Source organism: Thamnophis elegans, unplaced genomic scaffold, assembly GCF_009769535.1.
Source record: "Thamnophis elegans isolate rThaEle1 unplaced genomic scaffold, rThaEle1.pri scaffold_128_arrow_ctg1, whole genome shotgun sequence".
NCBI classification, from domain to species: Eukaryota; Metazoa; Chordata; class Lepidosauria; order Squamata; family Colubridae; genus Thamnophis; species Thamnophis elegans.
In genome coordinates, this window is record NW_022473598.1 from 1 (window position 1) to 26,498 (window position 26,498).

A 26,498-nucleotide genomic window follows, 5' to 3' on the forward strand; every position below is an offset into this window, starting at 1 on the left:
AAATGAGGAGAGGAGAGAAAGAAAAAAAAGGAAAGGAATGGAAAGGAGAAAGGAAAGAAAGGGGGAGGGAGGGAAGGAAGGGAGGAAGGAAAAAGGAAAGGGGAGGGGAAAGGAAATGAGGAGAGGAGAGAAAGAAAAAAAAGGAAAGGAATGGAAAGGAGAAAGGAAAGAAAGGGGGAGGGAGGGAAGGAAGGGAGGAAGGAAAAAGGAAAGGGGAGGGGAAAGGAAATGAGGAGAGGAGAGAAAGAAAAAAAGGAAAGGAATGGAAAGGAGAAAGGAAAGAAAGGGGGAGGGAGGGAAGGAAGGGAGGAAGGAAAAAGGAAAGGGGAGGGGAAAGGAAATGAGGAGAGGAGAGAAAGAAAAAAAGGAAAGGAATGGAAAGGAGAAAGGAAAGAAAGGGGGAGGGAGGGAAGGAAGGGAGGAAGGAAAAAGGAAAGGGGAGGGGAAAGGAAATGAGGAGAGGAGAGAAAGAAAAAAAGGAAAGGAATGGAAAGGAGAAAGGAAAGAAAGGGGGAGGGAGGGAAGGAAGGGAGGAAGGAAAAAGGAAAGGGGAGGGGAAAGGAAATGAGGAGAGGAGAGAAAGAAAAAAAAGGAAAGGAATGGAAAGGAGAAAGGAAAGGAAAGAAGGGGAGGGAGGGAAGGAAGGAAAAAAGAGGAAGGGACAAAGGAAAGGAATGGAAAGGAGAAAGGAAAGAAGGGGAAGGAAGGGAAAAAGGAAAGGGGAGGGGAAAGGAGAAAAAGGTAAGGAATAGAAAGGAGATAGGAAAGGAAAGAAGGAGGGAGCAAAGGAAGGAAAAAAGAAGGGGAAAGGAAGGAAGGAAGGGAAAAAGGTAAGGAATGGAAAGGAGAAAGGAAAGAAGGGGAAGAAAGGAGGGAAGAAAGCGGAAAGGAAAGGAGGAAAGGAGACAAGAATAGAGAGAAAGGAAAAAAGAAAAGGAACGGAAAGGAAAGGAAAGAAAGTGGGGGCAGGGAGGGAAGGAAGGAAGGAAAAAAGAAAGGGGAGGGGAAGGAGAGGAAAAAAGGAATGGAAAGGAGAAAGGAAAGAAAGTGGGGCAAGGGAAGAAAGGAAGGAAAAAAGAGGAGAGAGGAGGGGAAGTGGAAAAGAAAGGAGAGGAGAGGGAAAAAGGAATGGAAAGGAGAAAGGAAAGAAAGGGTTCCAAACCTCCATCAAGACATGATGCACTTTCCGAAGAAAATCTTCATTTTTCTCGTAGTCGGGGATGAGCTCGGAGGGAAGATCTGAGCGATGACCCAACTGGAAAGGAAGGAAGATCTGCTGTCATTTTCAACCGCTGGCTGGGATGGTCTCCTCCCAATAAGCCTCAAAGAGCCACCTCAACTGCCATGCATAAACAAATGCCCTGGGCTACTGGCAAATATAGGAAATATGAAAAAAGATGCCCACGTTTGAAAAATGCCAGGCAAGGGGGAGGGGATATAACCCCCAGCTGCCTGGGGGAAGAAGGAAGAGCTGGATCGCTGTTTTCTCTGCCTTCTTCCTCCGGCACCCCAACACCTGCCGAGGACTTACACTCTCAGCCGCGCCAACCAGAGCTGCCCATTCAATTTTGGGCACCATCCGTGCCGTGAACTGGGGGTTGAAATCGATATCGTTCACTTTCACCTCTGTAGCCTGTGGGCGGAAAAAAGAGAAAAATCAGTGGAACAGAAGTTGCCTCGAGAAGTTGTGAATGCTCCAACACTGGAAGATGTTGGATACCCATTTGTCTGAAGTGGTGTATGGTTTCAGGGGGTTGGATTAGAAGACCTCCAAGGTCCCTTCCAACTCAACTTTATTCTAGAAGATATACCATACGAGTCAAAAAGAAGGATGTGAAAATAACTACAGACCCTTCACATCCTGGACATAAATTATTTCAACTTCTACCCTCAAAATGACACTATAGGGCATATTATTTTATTTGTTTCCTAGTATAATTTGATTGCTTTTAGTAACCTATGACTTTCACTAAGTCTTTCACTTATGATTCTTGATGAATGTATTATATTTTATTTTTTTCTTTATGTACACTGAGGGCATCTGCACCAAAGACAAAAGGAATTTGTGTCCAATCACAATAATGGCCAATAAAGAATTCCATTCTACTCCATTCCACCCCATGCTATTCATTCTACTGTCCTCTCCTCCAATTCTATTCTATTCTATTTTACTTAATTCTATTCATTGTATTCTATTCCAATTTCATTTTAAATCATATTTTATTCCAATTCCATTTTAAATCATATTTTATTTCAATTCCATTTTAAATCATATTTTATTTCAATTCCATTTTAAATGGTATTTTATCCAATTCCATTTTAAATGGCTTTTATCAAATTTTAGTAATAATTTGTTTCTGGGTCTTTGCACTTTGATTTGGCTAATCAATAAAGACTCAACGTCAAATGTAAAAATGGCTCTAGAAATAAAAATAAATAAATAAATAAAAATAAATAAATAAATAAATAAAAGCAGCCAAGCAGGGGATGATGGGGTCACAAGCAGGATGCCGCAGTTCTTTTCCTAAATTGGGAGGCCCCCAATGTCAGATTTAGGACTACCAGACCCATCTTAAAGGGCAGCTCGGTTTTTCTCTCTCTTTCTTTTCTGCTAAATTTAAGAAACCTAAAGGGGGGAGGGGGAGCTGGGGATGATGGGCGTTGTAATCCAGCATACAGCTGGAAAATGCAAAACTGGGGGAGCTTGGCTGGGGGGGGGAATGGGAGTTGGACTGCAGCCCCCTAACAGGACTTAAACGATGGGCTATGTAGTCCAGCCTACTGGGAAGCATGGGCTGCAGAATCCGGGTTTTTTTTGGGGGGGGGGGGGCGGAGGGCTTCGCCATCCTGGCTTACCTGTATGAGAAGGGGAAACCCACCTCCGGGCCGCACGCCCCGCACGTGCGAAGTGAGCATGTTGTGGGTCAGGAGTTTCATGGTTTTTCGGTCCGCCGAGCGAGCAAAGGAAGAGACACGTGCATGGAGAAGGGGGGAATCCCTTCCGGCCCACTTCCGGTTTTGGTGTAAACAAACGCCGCCTGGTTTTCCGCTCATTTCCGGCGCACTTGTGCAACGCTCGCTTGGGTCCTCCCGGAAACGCGACCCGCGCGCAACATGGTACCGCGTTTTGCCAAGCCCCAAAGAATAGAATAGAATGGAATGGAATGAAGAATAGAATAGAACAGAATAGAATAGAATGGAATGAAGAATAGAATAGAACAGAATAGAATGGAATGGAATGAAGAAGAGAACAGAATGGAATGGAATGGAATGAAGAAGAGAAGAGAAGAGAATGGAATGAAGAAGAGAAGAGAACAGAATGGAATGGAATGAAGAATAGAATAGAATGGAGAAGAGAATAGAATGGAATGAAGAATAGAACAGAATAGAATGGAATGAAGAATAGAATAGAATGGAATGAAGAATGGAATGGAATGGAATGAAGAATAGAACAGAATAGAATGGAATGAAGAAGAGAAGAGAAGAGAATGGAATGAAGAACAACAGAATGGAATGAAGAAGAGAAGAGAATGGAATGAAGACTAGAACAGAATAGAATGGGATGAAGAATAGAATGGAATGGAATGAAGAAGAGAAGAGAATGGAATGGAATGAAGAACAGAACAGAATGGAATGGTATGAAGAATAGAAGAGAAGAGAATGGAATGAAGAATAGAACAGAATAGAATGGGATGAAGAATAGAATGGAATGGAATGAAGAATAGAAGAGAATGGAATGGAATGAAGAATAGAAGAGAAGAGAATGGAATGAAGAATAGAACAGAATAGAATGGAATGAAGAATAGAATGGAATGGAATGAAGAAGAGAAGAGAATGGAATGGAATGAAGAAGAGAAGAGAATGGAATGGAATGAAGAACAGAACAGAATGGAATGGTATGAAGAATAGAAGAGAATGGAATGAAGAATAGAATAGAATGGAATGGAATGAAGAAGAGAAGAGAATGGAATGGAATGAAGAACAGAACAGAATGGAATGGTATGAAGAATAGAAGAGAATGGGATGAAGAATAGAACAGAATAGAATGGGATGAAGAATAGAATGGAATGGAATGAAGAAGAGAAGAGAATGGAATGGAATGAAGAATAGAAGAGAAGAGAATGGAATGAAGAATAGAACAGAATAGAATGGAATGAAGAATAGAATGGAATGGAATGAAGAAGAGAAGAGAATGGAATGGAATGAAGAAGAGAAGAGAATGGAATGGAATGAAGAACAGAACAGAATGGAATGGTATGAAGAATAGAAGAGAATGGGATGAAGAATAGAACAGAATAGAATGGGATGAAGAATAGAATGGAATGGAATGAAGAAGAGAAGAGAATGGAATGGAATGAAGAACAGAACAGAATGGAATGGTATGAAGAATAGAAGAGAATGGGATGAAGAATAGAACAGAATAGAATGGGATGAAGAATAGAATGGAATGGAATGAAGAAGAGAAGAGAATGGAATGGAATGAAGAATAGAAGAGAAGAGAATGGAATGAAGAATAGAACAGAATAGAATGGAATGAAGAATAGAATGGAATGGAATGAAGAAGAGAAGAGAATGGAATGGAATGAAGAAGAGAAGAGAATGGAATGGAATGAAGAACAGAACAGAATGGAATGGTATGAAGAATAGAAGAGAATGGGATGAAGAATAGAACAGAATAGAATGGGATGAAGAATAGAATGGAATGGAATGAAGAAGAGAAGAGAATGGAATGGAATGAAGAATAGAACAGAATAGAATGGGATGAAGAATAGAATGGAATGGAATGAAGAATAGAATAGAATAGAACAGAATAGAACAGGAACGGAACGGATAATTGAACAGAACAGAATAGAACAGAACAGAATGGATAATTGAACAGAATAGATAGTAGAACAGAATAGAATAGATAAACTAATCCTTATCCAACAGCCCTGATCATGTTACCTACTTTGGGGTCGTGAAACTTTGGCAAGAAAATATCCAAGCTCAGAGAGCACCAAGGTCCTCTGGTGATTTTGGACTACAAGTCCCATCGGGCTGTACCCGGCCAAGGCTAGGAATGGGAGGACTTGACAAGATGCCAAGCGAAGCATGATTAAATAAAATAAAAGTAGACCAAGCTTGCAACCACTGATATATTCATTTATATCCCAAACAATTGCAATTCCCAAACGGATGCCTGATCGATTGCAATTCCCTATTATTATTGTTGTTGTTATTATTATTATTATTGCAAAAAAAAAACATGTTTAAGAATGCAATAAAATAAAACAATTGCATTCCTAACCTTTCCTCTTCCTCTCATCCCTCCCCCCCCCGCCACCCGCTTCAGGGCGCGTGCACGGTCGGGCGCGCGCGCGCAAGGAAGCCCCAGGCAGCCCGGAGAGGAGGAGGGGGGTGGGGGGGTGGCCCGCAAACTTCAAAAGGTTGCGCGTTGCCATGGCTGCTGTCACTCCCGGGATTACCATGGCAACGGGGTGGAACCGGACGGGGGCGCTGGGGCGAGCCTGTTGGGGAAGTGGGGCGGCTTACTTGCTTGCAAGCCGCGGGGTGACCCGGCGGGCCTTTGCTTCGGGAGCCGCGGCCATGGCGGCCCTTAAGGTGAGTGCAAAAGAAAACCGAATAAAAACCCAATGCAAAGGGGCATTGCTGGTTGTGCAATTTTGCACGCCTGTTTTTTTGGAGGGGGGGGTTGGCTTCTTGGTTTGCAAACAGCTGGGTTGCAAAAAATAAAACAAAACCCCGTGCAATGACCTCCGCAGAGGGTTAGAAAGCGCCCTCCTTTGCAAAGTCACCGTCGTGCAAAGGGGTCAGTGCAAAAGGACACTGTCAAGTGTGTCATTTGCACGCTTGGGGGAGGGGGGGTCCGCCTACTGATGTGCCAACAGCTTGGCACCCCCGTGCAATGACCTTGAACTGGGCTTTGCAAGCCTCTTCCCTTGTTAAAGTCCCCCCCTTGCAAAGGAACACGGCTAATGGTGTAATTTGCACGTTTTGGGGTTCTCCCCCCCCTCCTCATTTGTCAACAGCTGGGTGCAAGGACACCCCCCCAAAAAAACAAGGGTGCTGATTGAGTGATAAATGACAGGAATGCCATACTTGGTTTGATTTGATGCAATGCTAGGTGGTTGCATAAATTGGGTTGCAAATCTTGCCATATGTTGGCTACTCGGCATAGCTAAGCCAGAATGTAGTTTCGTTCCTTTCTTTACAGATTAATGTATAGAATGACTTATTCCATTCTCATGAACCAGCCTATTTCAAAATGTAACCTGTAATTTATATGCAGGCAGTCCTCAACTTAACAACAGTTCTTCTATTGAACGAAGTTACAAACAGCACAAACAGATAAGAGACAGCCGAGCCCTTGGCTTCATAATATACAGGCTCAGAAGGGACCCTCCCTAGTTTCTCAGGATGTAAAGGAGCCGGCTGTAATAGTATATGAGAAAGACCTTGAGGGATGGATGAAAAGATGCCAAGGGAAGGGTCAGATAAGAGATGGTTGAGCCCTCAGCTACATAATGGGTGGAGAAAGAGGTTCAGAAGGGACCCTCCCTAGTTTCTCAGGCTGTAAAGGAGCCGGCTGTAATAGTATGTGAGAAAGACCTTGAGGGATGGATGAAAAGATGCCAAGGGAAGGGTCAGATAAGAGATGGTTGACTCCTCCGCTACATAATGGGTGGAGAAAGAGGTTCAGAAGAGATCCTCCCTAGTTTCTTAGGCTGTAAAGGAGCCGGCTGTAATAGTATATGAGAAAGACCTTGAGGGATGGATGAAAAGATGCCAAGGGAAGGGTCAGATAAGAGATGGTTGAACCCTCAGCTACATAATGGGTGGAGAAAGAGGTTCAGAAGAAACCCTCCCTAGTTTCTCAGGTTGGAAAGGAGCCGGCTGTAATAGTATGTGAGAAAGATCTTGAGGGATGGATGAAAAGATGCCAAGGGAAGGATCAGTAAGAGACGGTTGAGCCCTGAGCTACATAAATAGAGGAAGTGGTTCAGAAGGGACTCTCCCCTCAACTATCTTGGGATGTAAAGGAAGGGAAGGAGAATCTAGATCTATGAAAAGAGTTCAGAAGGGTGCAGGTATGTGGGAAAGACCTTGAAAGACAGAGCAAAGGAACAGTCAGATAAGAGACAGCTTAGCCCTCAGATGTATAACAGGCAGTGTCAGCATTCCAAATATCATCCAGAATTAAATCGGGGTCCAAGGTCAAAGTTCCAATTTAATAAGAGAGACGTGTTGGTACCCGAATCTGAAAGCTTCCTGGGTTTTCCACCCAGTTGAAAGTTCATGATCTTGTCCCCACACCCACAAGTCCATCACATGGTCCAATCTTCCACTGCCACGCTGGCATTTCCACCCATCTAGTTCCGGTCAGGTGCAGAGATGCGGAGACAAAGAATGACCTTGGGCTTCTAGAAAGGAATGTTTTATTTTGACAACAACACATTCTGCTCCTTACTATTCCCCCTCCCAATTACCCCACTAATGAAATAGCATAGAAAAATAATATAGATCCTAAAAGGAATATGACTACAGGCCAAGAAACTCAGAAGGGACCCTCCCTAGTTTCTCCGGCTGTAAAGGAGATGGCTGTAATACTATGTATGTAATTAGCGACCATTTAAAGTTACAACAGGACTGAAAAAAAGCTACTTATGACCATTTTTCAGACTTGCAACCCATTGCAGCATCCCCGTGGTCACAACCCGTACACATTTATGACGGTTGCCGTGTCCCGGGGTGACGTGATCCCCTTTTGCGACCTTCTGACAAGCAAAGTCGACTGGGAATAGCAGCCGGAGAAACTAGAGAGGGTCCCTTCTGAGTTTCTTGGCCCGCAGTCATATTCCTTTTAGGATCTCTATTATTTTTTAAGAAATAAAATTAAGAAATGTACATATTTCCATCTCCAAGGGGAGATAGCAATAGCAATAGCAGTTCGACTTATATACCGCTTCATAGGGCTTTCAGCCCTCTCTAAGCGGTTACAGAGTCAGCATATCGCCCCCACAGTCTGGGTCCTCATTTCACCCACCTCGGAAGGATGGAAGGCTGAGTCAACCTTGAGCCGGTGAGATTTGAACCGCCGAACTGCAGTTAGCAGTCAGCTGAAGTGGCCTGCAGTACTGCACTCTAACCACGGTGCCACCTCTGCGCCAGATTCGCTTAACAGCGGGGTTACCCACTTAACAACTGAAGGGATTTCCCTTGATGATTGCGGGGCCAGAAATATTGTAAAATGGGGGGGTAAAACTCCCTTAACAAACGTTTCACTCAGCCACGTAAATTTGGGGGCTTCGGTTGTGGTCGTAAGTCCAGGACCAGCTGTAGAAAGGAAAAGGAGTCTGAACGGAAGTTTATACTTCCGTTTATAACGACGGGGGGAATTCCGGGAATTGAAGTCGCGCTGTTTTCTTTTGACAGGTTGGAGACAAGCTGCCCAACGTGGAGGTTTATGAAGGAGACCCATCCAACAAAGTGAACATCTCCAGCCTCTTCAAGGGGAAAAAGGGGATTCTTTTTGGGGTGCCCGGTGCCTTCACCCCTGGTTGTTCCAAAGTAAGTAAGCATCTATTTTAGATTCCTCCGGAATTGAAAATTTGAAGTCGGAGGCAGTTCGGGGAGCACTGTAAAACTTGAAAACAAAGTTTACACGAGGACTATCTATAATTTATTTTTTGTTTTTTTTTTGTCTCCAATGATAGACACATCTACCTGGTTATGTGGAGAAAGCAGGACAGCTGAAGGGGAAAGGAGTGGAGATCATTGCTTGCTTGGCCGTTAACGATATCTTTGTGATGAACGAATGGGCAAAGGCTCACCAAGCTGAAGGAAAGGTAAAAAAAGAAAAAATTGGGGGTGGGTGGGTAGGATAGGAGATTCCCCACCCCACACCCCTGTTTAATTTTTCCAAGCCACAAAAGCATGTACATCAAATGATTCTCAACCTTAGGAATTTTAAGAGGTGCTGGGACTTCAACTCCCAGAATTCCCCAGCTGAGAATTCTGGGAGTTTTGCAGCCAGCATGCTGGGGAATTCTGGGAGTTGAAGTCCATCCATCGCAAAGCATGCTAGCTAGGGAATTCTGGGAGTTGAGGACCACCCCTCTTAAAGCATGCCGGCTGGGGGATTCTGGGAGTTGAAGTCCACCATCTTAAAGCATGCCAGCTGGGGGATTCTGAAAGTTGAAGTCCACCCATCTTAAAGCATGCCAGCTGGGGGATTCTGGGAGTTGAAGTCCACCCATCTTAAAGCATGCTGGCTGGGGGATTCTGGGAGTTGAAGTCCATCCATCTTAAAGCATGCTGGCTGGGGGATTCTGGAAGTTGAAGTCCACCCATCTTAAAGCATGCCAGCTGGGGGATTCTGGGAGCTGAAGTCCACCCATCTTAAAGCATGCTAGCTGGGAGATTCTGGGAGTTGAAATCCACAGATTTTAAAGCATGCCGGCTGGGGGATTCTGGGAGTTGAAGTCCACCATCTTAAAGCATAATGACTGAGGAATTCTGGGAGTAGAAGTCCACCACCTTAAAGCATGCTGGCTGGGGGATTCTGGGAGTTGATGTCCACCCATCTTCAAGTTGCCCTGTTTGAGCCACCCCTTGTTTTGAAGATGTGAGTAACAGCAGGGAAGATCCAGGGAGCCTGAAAATGGAAATACTTGTCAACCAGATCCATTTCATTTTGCTCTTTGCGAGATTATGCAAGATTCCTTTTGCTCCTCAGGTTTATATAACCGAATATGATTCATAATTCATCGGGCGGTCGCCAGATGTCACAGATGGGAAGTTTCAGAGAAACACTCTCTTGGCAACTTGGTTGATATCAACCTTCCCACCCACCACCTACTTTCTCTTTTCGTTCTCTTTATGTACACATTCTGGAATTTATTTGCAGCGAGATTTATTTCCTTCCTTCAGAGTAGAAACCCGACAGAAGTCTGCAAAAAATGCTGCCAAATTAAAATTCTTCATGTGCCAGAAAGGGAGAAAAATATGTTTTTCTCCCCTATTGGCTTGATGTTTTTCAGAGATATCGGTTGTAACTGTCTTAATTTTCTGCCGACACCTTCATTGTTGTTGTTAGTTGCGAAGTCATGTCCTCCTCATCGCAATCCCGTGGACAAAGTTCCTCCAGGCCCTCCTATCTTCTACCATCCTCTGGAGTCCATTCAAGCTCAGGTCGACTGCTTCAGTGACTCCATCCAGCCACCTCCTTCTCTGCCGTCCCCTTCTTCTTCTTTTGCTCTCCGTCGTTCCCAGCATGAGGCTCTTCTCCAGGGAGTCCTTCTTCCTTCTCATCAGGTGGCCAAAGCCTTTGAGTTTCCTCTTCAGGATCCGGCCTTCTAAAGAGCAGCCAGGGTGGATCTCCTCTAGGACTGACCGGTTGGATGGCCTTGCAGTCCAAGGGACTTGCAGGAGATAGATAGATAGATAGATAGATAGATAGATAGATAGATAGATAGATAGATAGATAGATAGATAGATAGATAGATAGATAGATAGATAGATAATTATATAGGTAGGTAGATAGGTAAGTTGATAGATAGGTAGGCAGTCAGTCAGACAGATAGATAGAAGAAGTACCCTTCTTCTTTTGCCCTCCATCGTTCCCAGCATGAGGCTCTTCTCCAGGGAGTCCTCCTTCCTTCTCATCAGGTGGCCAAAGGCTTTGAGTTTCCTCTTCAGGATCTGACCTTCTAAAGAGCAGTCAGGGTGGATCTCCTCTAGGACTGACCGGTTGGATGGCCTTGCAGTCCAAGGGACTTGCAGGATGGATAGATAGAAAGAGGGATAGATAGATAGATAGATAGATAGATAGATAGATAGATAGATAGATGATAGATAGATAATTATATAGGTAGGTAGATAGGTAAGTTGATAGATAGGTAGGCAGTCAGTCAGACAGATAGATAGAAGAAGTCCCCTTCTTCTTCTTTTGTCCTCCATCGTTCCCAGCATGAGGCTCTTCTCCAGGGAGTCCTTCTTCCTTCTCATCAGGTGGCCAAAGCATTTGAGTTTCCTCTTCAGGATCCGGCCTTCTAAAGAGCAGCCAGGGTTGATCTCCTCTAGGACTGACCGGTTGGATGGCCTTGCAGTCCAAGGGACTCGCAGGAGTCTTCTCCAGCACCAGAGTTCAAAGGCCTCCATTCTTTGGCCCTCAGCTTTCCTTATGGTCCCACCTTCACAGCCATCCATTGCAATGGGGGAAACCAGAGCCTTGACTATCTAGATTCTCCTTCCCTTCCTTTACATCCCAAGACAGTCTAGGGAGGGTCCCTTCAAAACTTTATCTATTATGTAGCTGAGGGCTCAACCATCTCTTATCCCTTCCCTTGGCACCTTTTCATCCATCCCTCAAGGTCTTTCTCTCATACTATTACAGCCATCTCCTTTACAGCCTGAGAAACTAGGAAGGATCCCTTCTGAGCCTGTCCATTATACAGCCAAGGGCTCGGCTGTCACTTATCTATCTGTGTGTTCCCTCAACAGCATCTCTTCTACTCTGTCTCCCAAGGTCTTCTTCTACGGCCTGAGAAACCAGGGAGGGTCCTTCTGACTCTTTCCCCTCCCTCTCCATTATCCTTTTGAGGGCTCAGCTGTCTCTTTATCTGACCGTCCCTTTGGCAGTGAGTGTTTCTTCACCCAGTTTCCCCCAGGTCCATAACCGCATGGCGCCAGGTTGGTTCTGCGGCTTTCGAAGGAGCATGCTTTCTCAAAAAATGCCCATCCGACTTTATCAGATGAAGCCTGTCAAATTGAACTCCGTCGACGATGCCACAGCCACTGCCAAGCTGGGGAGAAGAACTAAGAAGAAGAACTAATAAATAACAGTTTCTGCCAAAACATCCGATTGGATGGCTTGGAGGCAGAAGCTTTTAACCTTGTTGGGTTATTTTGCTTTTCAATAATACCCGGTAAATCTGAAGTCCTGTCAGAAGGGGGCAGCTATGAGTCACGTATTTTCCTGTTTTCACCTCCTACACACTCACACTCACACAGAGAGAGAGAGAGAGAGAGAGAGAGAGAGAGAGAGAGAGAGAGAAGGATAGGATAGGATAGGATAGGATAGGATAGGATAGGATGGATGGATGGATGGATAGATAGATAGATAGATAGATAGATAGATAGATAGATAGATAGATAGATAGATAAATAGATATAGAGGATGGATGGATTTGATAGATAGATAGATGATAGATAGATAGATAGATAGATAGATAGATAGATAGATAGATAGATAGATAGATAGATAGATAGATAGATAGATAGATAGATATAGAGGATGGATGGATGGATGGATGGATAGATAGATAGATAGATAGATAGATAGATAGATAGATAGATAGATAGATAGATAGATATAGAGGATGGATGGATAGATAGATAGATGATAGATAGATGATAGATAGATGATAGATAGATTAGATAGATTAGATAGATAGATAGATAGATAGATAGATAGATAGATAGATAGATAGATAGATGATAGGATGGATGGATGGATAGATAGATAGATGATAGATAGATAGATAGATAGATAGATAGATAGATAGATAGAATAGATAGAATAGATAGAATAGATAAATAGAATAGAATAAGTAGATAATAAAATGGATGATAGAAAGAATAGAACAGAATAGAATAGGAGTAACAAAGTTGGAAGGGACCTTGGAGGTCTTCTAGTCCAGACCCCTGCCCAGGAAGGAAACCCTACACCACTTCGGACAAATGCCTATCCAACATCCTCTTAAAAACTTCAAGTGTTGGAGCATTCACAACTTCCGGCGGCAACTTCTGTTCCACTTGTTCACTGTTTCCCCACCATCCAGTCAGAGCTGAAGAAGCTTCTCGCATGAGAAGCGAAACGTCTTCGAAGGAAAACAAACGAAGTCCAGTTTTTCTGCAGACCTCCCAAAAACGTTTCCCCCCCCCCAAAAAGGCATGAATAGCCTTGGGGGGGGGGCTTGCAGAGTGCTCCTGGTGGTGGGGGAGCCAAAAACAGCTCATTTTTTGCAAAAACAGGTCCATTTTTTGTCAAAAGCTTTATGGAGGCTTATAGAGTGCTGCTGGGGGCTGGGGGGGGCAAAAAAGGCCCATTTTTTGCTCATTTCTGCCCTCCCCAGCCCCCAGGAGCTCTCTGAAAGCCCCCATAAGGGTTGTGCACAGCCATTTTGGTGAAGGGGCGGGGCTTCGGGAGGCAAAAAAATGCTGTATTCGGTGTATAAGACACCCCCAGAGTTTCGGCCTCTTTTTTGGAGGAGAAAAGGTGCGTCTTATACTCCGGAAAATATGGTAAATGGCCTCTTTGACACGCCTTCTAAACCAGCCAGTCCTCTCTTGTTGCTTCTTAATGCAAAGAATGTGAGTTAATGAGCCAAGAGCCTTGGGCAGAGGCCAAACCCTGGGAGAAAAGAGATTTTTATGGATAATTGGGGCAGCTTTTGTAAGCTGCTTGCTTGCCGCTCCAGAGGGAGTTTCCCAGAACACCTTTCTGCAACTGAACCTCAGTGGTTTCTCTGCCCGCCCATCCCAGGGGCAAAATAATTTGATTTTCGAATTCCTGCATGGTTTGTGGTTTGCTCCTGAGCTACCACAACCGGTGTGGGAAACTTGCCCGGTGTGCCATAATCATGCCGACACAAATGGATTGGGGTGTTTACTTTCTTTTCTGTTTTTTTTTTTACATTTAAAGCTTTTCCTGCAAATAATTTGACAGGGGTTTTTTTTTTCTTCACCCGGAAGAGAAAGCTAAGTGGCTAAACCAGGGAGCAGCAACCTGCGGCTCTGGAGCTGCATGTGGCTCTTTCAGCCCTCTGCTGTGGCTCCCTGTTGCCAGTCGGCTCCACAATTGATAGGGCTTTCGGTTAGGACAGTGTTCTGACTCCCCTCGTCCCACACCAACACACACTCCGAGCCAAAGATAAGCTACGGCATTTAATTAACAGACAAATAGGTCCTTAGCAGCAAACCGGCACAGACAAGCTTGGGCAGCAATCCAGCACAGATAAGGCTTGGCAGCAATCCAGCCTGCCAAGCTCACAAAAAGGTTCTCTGACATTCGTTCCTGTGTTGACTTCTGCAAGAGGGGCATGTGCACAAGCAGTCTTTTTATAGTCTGGAGAGGAGCCTAATGACCACCAGCTGAGTGCAATTACCTCCTGTAACTGCGCAACTGTTCCTGATGCCTATTAGCTCTTCGGTGCCGGGCATCCAGGAACGACTCACTGCTGGCGTCCGGCTCACTCTCCCTTGTCTCCTCCCCACTGGTCCAAGACTCAGGCGCCTCCTGGTGGCCAGCCAGCCTCTCTGCTCCCTGTCAAGGGTCCTCCACATCCTCCAGAGCCGACTCATAGGGCCCTTCGCTGTCGGAGTCTGGTGGCAGCTCCTACGGCTCCTGCTGGGCCACAACAGACAGGTAGAGGAAAAAAGATGCCACGCTAGGAAGAGACTATGGTGGGGGAACCAGAATTCCGGTCAGCAGAGGAAAAAGGACGCCCCGCTAGGTGGAGACTCTATGGTGAGGGAACTGGACTTCCGGCCGGCTCCAGAATTGAACTGGGGGCTTCCGGTTAGGACCTTTGTGGCTCTTTTGAGTGTTTACGGTTGCCGACACCTGGGCTAAACCATGGTTGGGGCAAAGGTTAAGAATTGCTCCATATTCTGATTTTTAATTTGGGGTTTGCTTTCTTTTCTTCGCAGGTGCGGATGCTGGCTGATCCAACGGGGGCTTTTGGGAAGGTACGGGAATACCTGGCGAGGTGTGGGGGTTCGGGCTCTGGACTATGACAGGGGAGACCCAGGGTGCTTGGATTATGGACTTTGGACCGGCCCAAAGTCCCCCAGCTGGCTTTCATGCCTAAGGCAGGACTAGAACTCACTGTCTCCTGGTGATTGGCCCAAAGTCAACTGATTGGCTTTCATGTCTAAGGCGGGACTAGAACTCGCCGTCTCCTGGTGATTGGCCCAAAGTCAACTGATTGGCTTCCATGCCTAAGGTGGGACTAGAACTCACCGTCTCCTGCTGATTGGCCCAAAGTCAACTGATTGGCTTTCATGCCTAAGGCGGGACTAGAACTCACTGTCTCCTGGTGATTGGCCCAAAGTCACCCAGCTGGCTTTCATTCCTAAGACAGAATTAGAACTGCTTTCCTGCTTTCAAATCTGGTGCTTTAACCACTAGATCAAGCTGTCCCAAATCTCCCAGACATTGAAGGCCAGTTTTGCTTTTTCCCCACAGGCCACAAACCTTCTCCTTGACAAGGACTCTCTCCGGCAATTGTTTGGGACAAACCGATCCAAAAGGTTTGAGAGCCAGAATTTGCATTTTGTTTCTGCATGCGTGTTTATGTATGTGTGTGTCTGTGCATGCGTGTGACGCCTTCCCTTTCAAAACCTTTACAGACATCCTTTGACCTACAACCACAATCACCATCATCTTTTTTTTAAAGACCCCGTAATCCCTTTGGGGGGTGGGGGGGTGGAATGTTGGGTAACAAAATGGAGATTAGTGTTTTCTGGCCAGATGCCTTTCCTGTCACCTGAGTGGAGTTTTTTTTTTCCCCAGCAGAGTTTTGTTCAGCAGATATATTCTCCTTGTGCCTGGAGAGAGAAATATCTGCCTCTACCTAGGATCGAATTCACAGCCTCCTGATTGTGAGGCGAGCACTCCCCCGCTCTAAGCCACCGCACCACTCTCTAGAACCACAACGGAGCCCCCACATTTCTGTTTGCTAAGTGAGGTGGTTGTTCAGCGAGTTTTCTCCCCTTTTACGACGTTTCTTGCTGGATTGGTTAAGTCAGGGGTCAGCAAACTACGGCTCTGGAGCCGCATGTGGCTCTTTCCTCCCTCTGCTGCGGCTCCGTCACCGGTCGGCGCCACAATTTTGACAGGAACTTCGGGGGGGGGGGAAGCACAGTGCGCCAGGAGAAGACTTTATGGCAATGGGAGGGTTTTCCAGCTTTTGGTTAGGACAGGTAGAGGAAAAAGTACGCTGCGCTAGGAGGAGACTCTGTGGTAGGGGAACTGAACTTCCGGTGCAGCTCCCGAATTGAACGGGGGGAGGGGGGGGCTTCCGGTTAGGACCTTTGTGGCTTCCGGTGTTTTTTTTTCTGTGGGAAAGGGGTCCAAATGGCTCTTTTGAGTGTTTTAAGTTTGCCGACCCCTGGGTTAAGTGAACCACTGCAGCTGTTCAGTTAGCAACATGGTTGCTAAGCGAATCAGGCTTCTGGCTATATATATATATATCGCGTGACTCTGAGGAGGCCACAATGGTTGTAAGTGTGAAAATGGTCGTAAGTCACTTTTTCCCGTTCTGTTGTAACTTCGAATGGCCACTGAACAAACGGTTGCGCGTCAAGGACTACCTGTATTAATTTTTTTTAAAAAAAAAACTAGCCATCGACGGACACATAGAGGTAAACCACGTTTACACGCCCTTCAAAAGAGTCACTTAAGAAAGCTATTACTACAAAGCCTGGCTCAACCTTCTCAGCTCTAGCTTGATTGCCTCCTGTACCCTCTCAATCCAGAAATCTTTATCTTTCCCGCCAATTATTCCTCCCTCCCAGTTTCGCTCTCTTTCCGCTCCTTTTTTTCCAGGTTCTCCATGGTGGTGGAGGACAGCATCGTGAAGTCCCTCAACGTGGAAGAGGACGGGACGGGGCTGACCTGCAGCCTGGCTAGCAACATCGTCTCCCAGCTGTGAGGCCCAGAGGCCCATGGCTGATCTGGAGCCCGTCCTACACCACCCAGGTGGATGGTCCTTGAGGTGTTTTGAAATTGGCTCAGGATGGCGCCCAGGAGATGGGAGCTGTGTGTGTTTACCTGATGACGGAGTCCTTGATTGCTTTCTGAGCTTGGTTTCCTTGCAGACGTTTAACGACCCAACTAGGTAACATCATCAGTGCTGGAAGGAGTGAGGGGTTTGCTCTCCATTTATATACTTGTAGCTTGTCTTGTGTTGTTTTCTCCTTGATTAGATTGTTTATTTGATTGTCGGAGTTGATAGTGGCAAGCTCCTTTATATAAAAAGAGCAAAACCCACACTCCCTCGTAGCCCTGATGATGTTACCTAGTGTGGTTATGAAAAGTCTGCAAGAAAACCCACCAAGCTTAGAGAGCACCAAGGACTCCGCAGTTTAACCCTGAGCTGGAAATAGTCTCCTTCTGTTGGTTTACGTAATTCCTTTAGCTTCTTCTTCGTTCCTCTTGATAGCAAATAAATCATCTGGCAAAAAAAATTGAGGTCTCAAGTCTGTTTTTTGGAGGGGTTACTTTGGCTTGGGAGGAAGGTGATGAACCCTACAAAAATCTAACCACGCTCCCATCTGAGAGAGAAGAAAAAAAAAATTCCATCCTTCACTGGTCTGTTAGATCAGCGGTCACCAAACTGGGTCGGCAAGAAAATTTTGGTGGTCCGCAGAAAAATTATTCGCCTTTTTTATATTGCACTCAAAGATCCTCAAATTACGGCCCCTGGGCTGGATACGGGCAATGAACACTTGTGTTGCTGCAGAGAGTCTCCCCCTTCGGGGTCCTTTTGTGTGGGTCGGAGGGTGGGGGTATAAATTCTGACTCGGGGTCTGCTTCAGTCTCCTGGTGTGGGGCCCAAGCAGGAGACCCTATACCATTTCTGACAGAGGGCAGTCCAGTCTCTTCTTGAAAGTCTCCAGGGATGAAGCTCCCACAACTTCCGAATGCAACTTCTGTTCCATGGGTGGATTGTTCTCACTGTCAGGAAATTCCTCCGTATTTCCAGGTTGAATCTCTCCTTGGTCAGTTTCCATCCATTCTTCCTTCTCTGGGTGCTTTGGAGAATAGCTTGACCCCCTCCTCCTCTCTGGGGCAACCCCTCAAATATTGGAAGATTTCTATCCTGTCTCCCCTGGTCCTTCTCCTCACTAGACTAGCCAGGCCCAGTTCCTGCAACCGTTCTTCGTATGTTTTAGCCTCCAAGCCTTTGATCATCTTAGATTCAGATTCACAGAGATGGGACATTGGAGGTCATCTAGTCCAACCCCCCACAAGCAGTAGACCCCCCACCATTTCTGACATATGGGCAGTCCAGTCTCTTCTTGAAAGCCTCCAGGGATGAAGCGCCCACAACATCCAAAGGCAACTTCTGTTCCATGGGTGGATTGTTCTCTCTGTCAGGAAATTCTTATTTCCAGGTTGAATCTCTCCTTGTTCCATCTCCATCCATTCTTCCTTCTCTGGCCTTCAGGTGCTTTGGAGAATAGCTTGACCCCTTCCTCCTCTCTGGGGCAGCCCCTCAAATATTGGAAGATTGCTATCATGTCTCCCTTGGTCCTTTTCCTCACTAGACTATCCATGCCCAGTTCCTGCAACCATTAATCGTATGTTTTAGCCTCCAGTCCCCTAATCATCCTGGTTGCTCTTCTCTGCACTCTTTCTAGAGTCTCAACATTTTTTTTTAATAATGTGGTGACCAAAACTGGATGTTTCAAATCTTCCCAGGATGCACCCATGTATTTGGTCCAATTCTTAAGGTTTATTTTAGTGGAAAGCCAAACTAAATCAATTAAACACCTTCCTGACAAAACAGGATGACACCGTTTGAGGAGGTGACGGGGAAAATTTCCTGTGGAGGTCCTTGGGTGACCGCAATTGCTGTCTTTTTTTCCAGCAGCGGGTCAAGAAAATCGCAGCCCGGCCTCCGAAAACTCTTTCTGGCAAGTTCTCTTTAATGCCGTGGCTCAGCGGAATAAATAAAAAAACACAGAGGAGTCCTGCAGAAGATTCAACAGGCTGGGTTTCATTTTGAGGGACTTCCTGTCTACTGCGTTGGGAAAGATGAAAACCACGAAGGGTGTAATTTAGAACTTTGAAGCAATCCAGCTTCCTCCTTAACTTGTTTCTCTCCCCCCCCCTCCAAAAAAAAAAAACACCAAACCACCCCAGATTAAGGAAGGAAGTCTTAAAACGCCCCCAACGTTGCATGTTGCGCGTAAACGGCAGACTTACCTTCCAGGAGCGTTGGATGGAGAAGAAGACGTCGCGTCAAGCCACGCCATGGATGAAGATGGGCTTGAAGCGATGGAGGAATTCGTATCCGGGCCCTTGGTCACCTGGGTGAGCCTCTCTTGGGGGGGGGGGGGGGGTTGGGGGTGGAGGAAGTATTCAGGGAGGGTTGGACTTGTGGTGGGCTGTCCAGAGAAAAAGAGAGAGAGAGATAGATCTTGGTAGGACTTCATCTAAACCATCTTCTCCCTGTCTTATCAACTTGAAGATTGGGTGGACTTCAACTCCCAGAATTCCCCAGCCAGCCTGCTTGAAGATGGGTGGACATCCATCTCCCAGGATCTTGTCAAAATGGCCGGGGAATTCTGGGAGTTGAAGTCCACCTGTCTTCAAGTTGACAAAGGTGGAGAAACGTTGGCCTTCTAAACTCTTCAGCTTGAACTTGGCTAATGACATATTCAACTAAGTCCATGTGAAACAAGCTTGATTGATGGGAGCTGATTTTGGATTCGGGTCTGGGGGCAAAGGAGTTTTGGAGGTCTGGAGTCCCGTCAAGTTTGGGCAACCCACTCTCCTGTCTTGGGACCCTCACCCTAATCTCCCTTCCCTCTTTCCAAGGAGAGCCAAGGTGGCGCAGTGGTTAGAGTGCAGTACTGCAGGCCACTTCAGCTGACTGCTATCTGCAGTTCAGTGGTTCTAATCTCACCGGCTCAAGGTTGACTCAGCCTTCCATCCTTCCGAGGTGGGTGAAATGAGGACCCAGACTGTGGGGGCGATATGCTGACTCTGTAAACTGCTTAGAGAGGGCTGAAAGCCCTATGAAGCGGTATATAAGTCTAACTGCTATTGCTATTTCCCTGACCAAATGTTGACTTCCCACCATACAAGAGTCCCAAGTGACAGACTAAACCTTAACTAGGTTTATGTTTGTTTCCAAACGTCTGGACTCCAAACAGATCAAAAGAGTGTGGAGGATGGGGCCTTGAGTCCTGAAAGATGAGACGCTTGTGTTAAAATTTGTTTCGTAAATAAACGAACACTTGTGTCCAACTTGACGAGATAATAAGCTGCTTTTTAATGGAAGGGCCAATCCTAGGTGGGTTTTTTTAATGATGTCTGCTAACATATTCTCTTAATTAAAAATTATCTTCATTGTGGGTTGAGTTGTGTCTTTTTTTAAAATGAATAATTTTAATACATTTTGCAAATATTTCCCCTTCCCTTCCTCTGCCCCAACCCTGCCCCCCCCCAACCTCCCAGAGCAAAATACAGGGTATAAACATTTAACAATCATACACTAACATAAGCTAACTAACTATAACATCCTACCTCCCTCTTGTACTTTAACTCCCCTTTATTAAGCTAACTTTAGATAAATTGCAACATTCCTTGTTCATCCATTCATAAGCTAATTGAAATTTCTTAGTCCGATATTTATTTTGAATGTAGTCAATCCATCTTCTCCATTCCAGCTTGTATTTCTCATCTGAATGGTCCTTCAAATAGGCTGAGATTTTGGCCATCTCTGCTAAATTTACTACTTTTAATGTCCATTCTTGAATAGTAGGCAATTCTTCCTTCTTCCAGTACTGCACCACCAACAATCTTGCTGCCGTTGTTAAGTTCAGAAATCAAATTAGTCTCTATAACTGTACACTTTGTAATTATACCTAGCAAGAACAGCTGGAGAGTGAACTTTATCGTCTTTTAAAGAATATTTTGAATAATCCACCATATGAGTTGTGTCTTTTCAGGGTCAGAATTCCTTCCTTTATGTTTCAGATCTGCTTGTTTCTTGTTTCATTTAGAATAGTCCCATAGTACTTAAGTGATCCTCCATTTACAACCCCAACAATGGAATAGAAAAATAGATAAATAAATAAACAATGAAATCTATATATTTTTTTAAAAACGGCTGGGTGTGGGTGCATGCGTGTATACCAGCATAACCCTGGAATCCCTTCGAGCAATTTCAACCAAACTTGGTGCACAGATGTCTTAACCTCTGGAAACAAATACTGCGGGGGGTAAGACACGCCTAAAACCCCTCGGGGTGTTTGTTCTGCTAAGATGCAGCCTGTTGTGCCTTAAAATGGCTTCTACCGTACTGCTGTAAAATGGCTTCTACTGTACAGCGCAGTGGAGTTGCCATGGTAACGGCTTCATAGTACTCCGCAAGGGGGAATACCCTCTGGTAAGGGGGAAAATCCAACATTAGAAATTACATTTGGTCCAGACATTTCCCCCCTATAAATAAATACCTGGGCAACGCCGAGGTATCAGCTGCCAATGAATAGAATAGAATAGAATAGGGAAGGAAAGGAAAGGATAGGAAAGGATAGGAAAGGAAAGAATAGAATAGAATATAATAGAATAAGATAGGAAAGGATAGGAAAGGATAGGAAGGAAGGAAGGAAGGAAGGAAGGAAAGGAAAGGATAGGATAGGAAAGGATAGGGAAGGAAGGAAGGAAGGAAAGGATAGGAAAGGATAGGATAGGATAGGATAGGAAAGGAAAGAATAGAATAGAATAGAATAGAATAGAATAGAATAATAAAATAAAATAAAATAAAATAAAATAAAATAAAATAAAATAAAATAAAATAAAATAAAATAAAATAATAAAATAAATAAAATAAAATAAAATAAAATAAAATAATATAATAATAAAATAAAATAAAAAATAATAATAAAATAAAATAATACAAGAAATCCTAGATCCTTTTAAAGGTGGTTGACTCTGTCCAGGGGGCTTAAACAGTTGAAGGCTTTGAGGTGTTGATGGGCAAACTCAGGAACTGATCAAAGGTCCACTTAGGGCCACAATGTTCTGCGAGGCGGTCGTAAAGTGAGGCACCCAGCCCAGACTGGTGCTTCGGATCATCCCTTGATGTCTTGATGTCTCTCTTGGCCCAACAGTTGCAGACGCTGGAGACTCTGGTGGGCAGGAGCCCCGACCAGCTTCCCCAGGGAGAGGAAGAGGCGAGCGAATATTTCCGAAAACTGGTTAATGGAGACTTCCTGCAACAGGTTATGCAAATGATGTGAGTCATGCTTTTTTGTCGGCTTAACGCACAACACAACAGCTGCAAATCCTGGTCTGTGTGTGGTTGTGTGGTTGAACCCTGGTAGTATCGGGATCAGGGCAAGCATAGGAAAGAAATGGCTCAGAGTTCTCAACTGTTTCCGTCCCTTGTGCAGAATTTCCATGGCAAAAAGGAAAAAAAATATAACACAATTGAAAGAAATCACACAGAGATCCACAGTTCTCTTTTTTTAAAAAGACCAAACAAAACCAGATATTTTCCCTACTTGGAAAAGACGATAAAGGGTACTAGGGAGTGGCCAGGAGGGGTGGGAAAAATGGTCTTTTTTATTTTAAAAGTAAAAATAAAAAATAGAAAAGCATCTTTGGAGGCTGGCTGGCTGCAGGGTGCACCCAGTTCGCCCTTTCGGTCTTTTAATGCATTTGCAGAAATTGTGGCTTTTCTGCAGAACTGGCAAGTTTGTTTGTTATAACGCCCAGTAGAAAAAATAGCCTCATTCAAGGTGAGCAATTCACAGATTTTTAGCAATTTAAAGAGCAATTTGCAGATTTCCCCCCCCTTCCATTTCGAAGAGAGAAGACAAATGTCTACATTGAATTTGTGACATGCTGGCTGGGGGATTCTGGGGAGTTGAAGTCCACCCATCTTAAAGCATGCTTGCTGGGGGATTCTGGGATTTGAAGTCCATCCACCTTCACGCATACTAGCTGGGGAACTGGGCGTTCAAATCCACCTATCTTCAAACATGCTGGCTGGGGGATTCTGGGAGTTGAAGTCCATCCATCTTCAAGCATGCTGACTGGGGGATTCTGGGAGTTGAAGTCCAGCCATCTTAAAGCATGCTGACTGGGGGATTCTGGGAGTTGAAGTCCACCCATCTTCAAACATGCTGGCTGGGGGATTGTGGGAATTGAAGTCTATCCATCTTCAAGCAAGCTGGTTGGGGGATTCTGGGAGTTGAAGTCCACCCATCTTAAAGCATGCTGGATGGGGGATTCTGGGAGTTGAAGTCCATCCATCTTCAAGCATACTGGTGGGGGATTCTGGGAGTTGAAGTCCACCCATCTTCAAGCAAGCTGGCTGGGGGATTCTGAGAGTTGAAGTCCATCCATCTTCAAGCATACTGGTGGGGGATTCTGGGAGTTGAAGTCCACCCATCTTCAAGCAAGCTGGTTGGGGGATTCTGAGAGTTGAAGTCCATCCATCTTCAAGCATGCTGGCTGGGGGATTCTGGGAGTTGAAGTCCACCCATCTTCAAGCAAGCTGGCTGGGGGATTCTGAGAGTTGAAGTCCATCCATCTTCAAGCATACTGGTGGGGGATTCTGGGAGTTGAAGTCCACCCATCTTCAAGCATGCTGGCTGGGGGATTCTGGGAGTTGAAGTCCTCCCATCTTAAAGCAAGCTGGCTGGGGGAATCTGGGAGTTGAAGTCCACCCATCTTTAATCGTCCATTATGCCTTCTCTAGCGACCTGATTCCTAGAGGACCTCCATCTGCTTGGAGAAATGACAACAGAGAGGAAGAGAGATTGCAGGCGCTTCAAATAGTCCTCCAAAGGCTGCAGAATTTCTACAGGGTGAGTCGAACTGGGGGGTCTTAGGATCTGGCACCACAGCTGGAAGGATCGAGTTTAGAAGGAAAGCGATGGAAGGGATCTCTCGGGATCGACTTGATTACCCCTTCAGGTCCCACGATAATATGTTTCCACAGTACAAATAACATTTGCCTAAGCTTCGGGGTGAAGGGACTGTTTTTATGGGGGTTTTTTTCCCCCCATGAGGTTGCTTGCAGGGAGTCCTCGATTTACGACCCACAACTGAGTCCCAGATTCTTGTTGCTAGGCGAGACAGTTGTTAAAGGAGTTTTGTTGCCCCATCGTACGACCTTCCTTGCCACGGTTCGTAAGGGAATCACGGCAGATGATAAGTCAGCCCCCTGGTTGTTAAGGGAATCAGGCTTTCCCCCCCCTTGAGTTGGTGGGTTGCAAAAGGAGATCATGTGACCCTGGGAGGCTGCAACCGTCATAAGTATGAGCCAGTGGCCAAGAGTCTGAATTTCGATCACGTGATCATGGGGATGCCCGGGGGGGGGGGAATCTTTCCCCATTTTTCATGGGGAAAATGGTCATAACTTCTCTTTTTTCTCATGACGGTTATAATTTTGAACAGTCGCTAAATGGATGCCTTAGGATTATCTGTATTTTGCTTGTTCTTTTCTTTTTTCTTTTAATCCCAGGATGAGCTCCACCAGGTGATCCTTTCTTCACCTCCAAATCTCTATGTTATGGTCAGAGAGCCTTTCACAGGTAATGGTAGCTGGGAAACTCTGGGGAGGAATTTAGGCGGGGATAGATAGTCAGATGGAGAGATGTTGTGTTTCCCTTTCTTGAAAAACTCACAAGCCACACATCCCTTGGCCTGGTTTTATGGGCTGCCAGTCTGAGGAGACTTCCTTCCAACTCTTAGCAGAGCGGGAAGGAACCTTGGAGGTCTTCTAGTCCAACCCCCTGCTCAGAAGACAGAATAACAGGGTTGGAAGGGACCTTGGAGGTCTTCTAGTCCAACCCCCTGCTCAGAAGACAGAATAACAGGGTTGGAAGGGACCTTGGAGGTCTTCTAGTCCAACCCCCTGCTCAAAAGACAGAATAACAGAGCGGGAAGGGACCTTGGAGGTCATCTAGCCCAACCCCCTACTCAGTAGACAGAATAACAGGGTTGGAAGGGACCTTGAAGATCTTCTAGCTCAAGCAGACGACCCTACACCATTCTGGACAAATGGCTGTCCAATCTCTTCTTGAAAACCTCCAATATTGGAGCACCCACAGCTTCTGGTGGCAAGTCGTTCCCCTGCTTAATTGTTCCCGCTGCCGGGAAATTCCTTCTTAGTTCTAAGTTGCTTCTCTCCGTGATTAGTTTCCACCCATTGCTTCTCGTCCTGCCTTCGGGTGCTTTGGAGAATAGGCTGACAACCCCCCCCCACTCTTCTTTGGGGCAGCCCCTCAAATATTGGAACAGTTATTGTGTCGTCTTCCCCACACCCCCCCACCCCCAGGTCTCCTTTTCATTAAAATCTGGGCTGCAAAACCCATTTTGCTGGGTGTGGGGAAATGGTAGCAATTTTAAGAGAAAAGGAGGGAGGGGAAAAAAACATATATTTGCAACGAGGGTTTTAATCTTGGTTTTCCCGATTCAGCGCAGGCCGTCCAGGAGATGAAGAAATTGGTGCAGCTCTTGCTAGGAAGTGCCGTTCAGGTGGGTTGTGACTAAACCAGTGGTGGGTTTCAAAATAAATTTCGAACCTACTCTGTGGGTGTGGCCTCCTTCATGGGAGTGGCTTGCCAGCCATGTGTTTTCTCTCTCTCTCTCTCTCTCTCTCTCTCTCTCTCTCTCTCTCTCTCTTTCCTTCCTTTTGTCTCTCTGTCCCTTTTTCCTTTTTTTCTTTCATCTCTCTCTCACTTTTTCTTTCTTTTTATTTATTTCTTTCTTCCTTTCTCTTCTCTCTCTCTCTCTTTCCTTCCTTTTGTCTCTCTGTCCCTTTTTCCTTTTTTTCTTTCATCTCTCTCTCACTTTTTCTTTCTTTCTTTCTTTTTTTCTTTCTTCCTTTCTTTCTCTTTCTGTGTGTGTGTGTGTGTGTGTGTGTGTGTCAGTGGTGGGTTTCAAAAAATTGTTTTAAACTTTATTTCCCTGCAATCAAGCATAAGGACTTTCTCCTACCCAGTTCCAGATTCCTAGATAATCTCATGAAACAAGGTTCTTGCATTTTGCTTCTAGATCTGTAGATGCGTAGCTGGTTATTATTATTATTATTATTATTATTATTATTATTATTATTATTATTATTTAAAAGCGAGTTTTTGACTTTTTCCCTTGAACTTCCAATAGTGTGAACAGCGAGATGTGTTCATTGGCCAAATCCAGTCACTGGACATCAGTGTCCAAGCTACTTTGGCATCTGCTATCAAAGAGGTAAATGATGATGACAATTAAGAAATGTACATATTTCCATCTCCAAGGGGAGATAGCAATAGCAATAGCAGTTAGACTTATATACGTTTCATAGGGCTTTCAGCCCTCTCTAAGTGGTTTACAGAGTCAGCATATCGCCCCCAACAACAATCTGGGTCCTCATTTCACCCACCTCGGAAGGATGGAAGGCTGAGTCAACCTTGAGCCGGTGAGATTAGAACCGCTGAACTGCAGATAACAGTCAGCTGAAGTGGCCTGCAGTACTGCACTCTAACCACTGCGCCACCTCGGCTCTATGAAAGATGTGAGATGTGAAAAGGCCTGGCACGCTCTTAAGTGTTTTTAATGTTTTAATGCGTAAAACTGCCCAGGGTTGCCGGGAATGAGATGGAATGCAAATGATGATGATGATGATGGTGGTGGTGGTGGTGGTGGTGGTGATGGTGATGATGATGATAAAAGGATCTGGAGCATCACTTGAACTCCGTCGTCA

General features: G+C 45.3%; 3 protein-coding genes across 3 annotated transcripts in view; 2 read left to right on the top strand and 1 right to left on the bottom strand.

Moving 5' to 3' along the window:
- Nucleotides 1–1,101: 1,101 nt before the first annotated feature.
- On the bottom strand, nucleotides 1,102–3,022 carry TRMT112 (tRNA methyltransferase subunit 11-2; the record flags this gene model as incomplete). The annotated part of the gene is made up of 3 exons (XM_032238351.1): nucleotides 2,857–3,022; nucleotides 1,532–1,633; nucleotides 1,102–1,255 (listed from the first exon to the last, which is right to left on the bottom strand). Coding segments are annotated over exons 1-3 (337 nt in total), but the record flags the coding sequence as incomplete, so codon positions are not given.
- Nucleotides 3,023–5,363: 2,341 nt separating this feature from the next.
- PRDX5 (peroxiredoxin 5) lies at nucleotides 5,364–17,244 on the top strand. The gene is made up of 6 exons (XM_032238352.1): nucleotides 5,364–5,601; nucleotides 8,434–8,568; nucleotides 8,715–8,846; nucleotides 14,713–14,751; nucleotides 15,251–15,315; nucleotides 16,613–17,244. The coding sequence occupies exons 1-6, from the start codon at nucleotides 5,440–5,442 to the stop codon at nucleotides 16,716–16,718; spliced, it is 639 nt and encodes a 212-aa protein (XP_032094243.1). The 5' UTR covers nucleotides 5,364–5,439; the 3' UTR covers nucleotides 16,719–17,244.
- A 4,434-nt stretch (nucleotides 17,245–21,678) lies between these two features.
- Nucleotides 21,679–26,498, top strand: part of CCDC88B (coiled-coil domain containing 88B) — a 34,220-nt gene continuing 29,400 nt past the window's right edge. Inside the window, exons 1-5 of the mRNA XM_032238348.1 lie at nucleotides 21,679–22,037; nucleotides 23,508–23,616; nucleotides 24,276–24,345; nucleotides 25,233–25,291; nucleotides 25,922–26,005. Of these exons, the coding sequence (XP_032094239.1) occupies nucleotides 21,892–22,037; nucleotides 23,508–23,616; nucleotides 24,276–24,345; nucleotides 25,233–25,291; nucleotides 25,922–26,005 (468 nt within the window). The 5' untranslated portion in view covers nucleotides 21,679–21,891. The remainder of the gene's footprint in view (nucleotides 22,038–23,507; nucleotides 23,617–24,275; nucleotides 24,346–25,232; nucleotides 25,292–25,921; nucleotides 26,006–26,498) is intronic.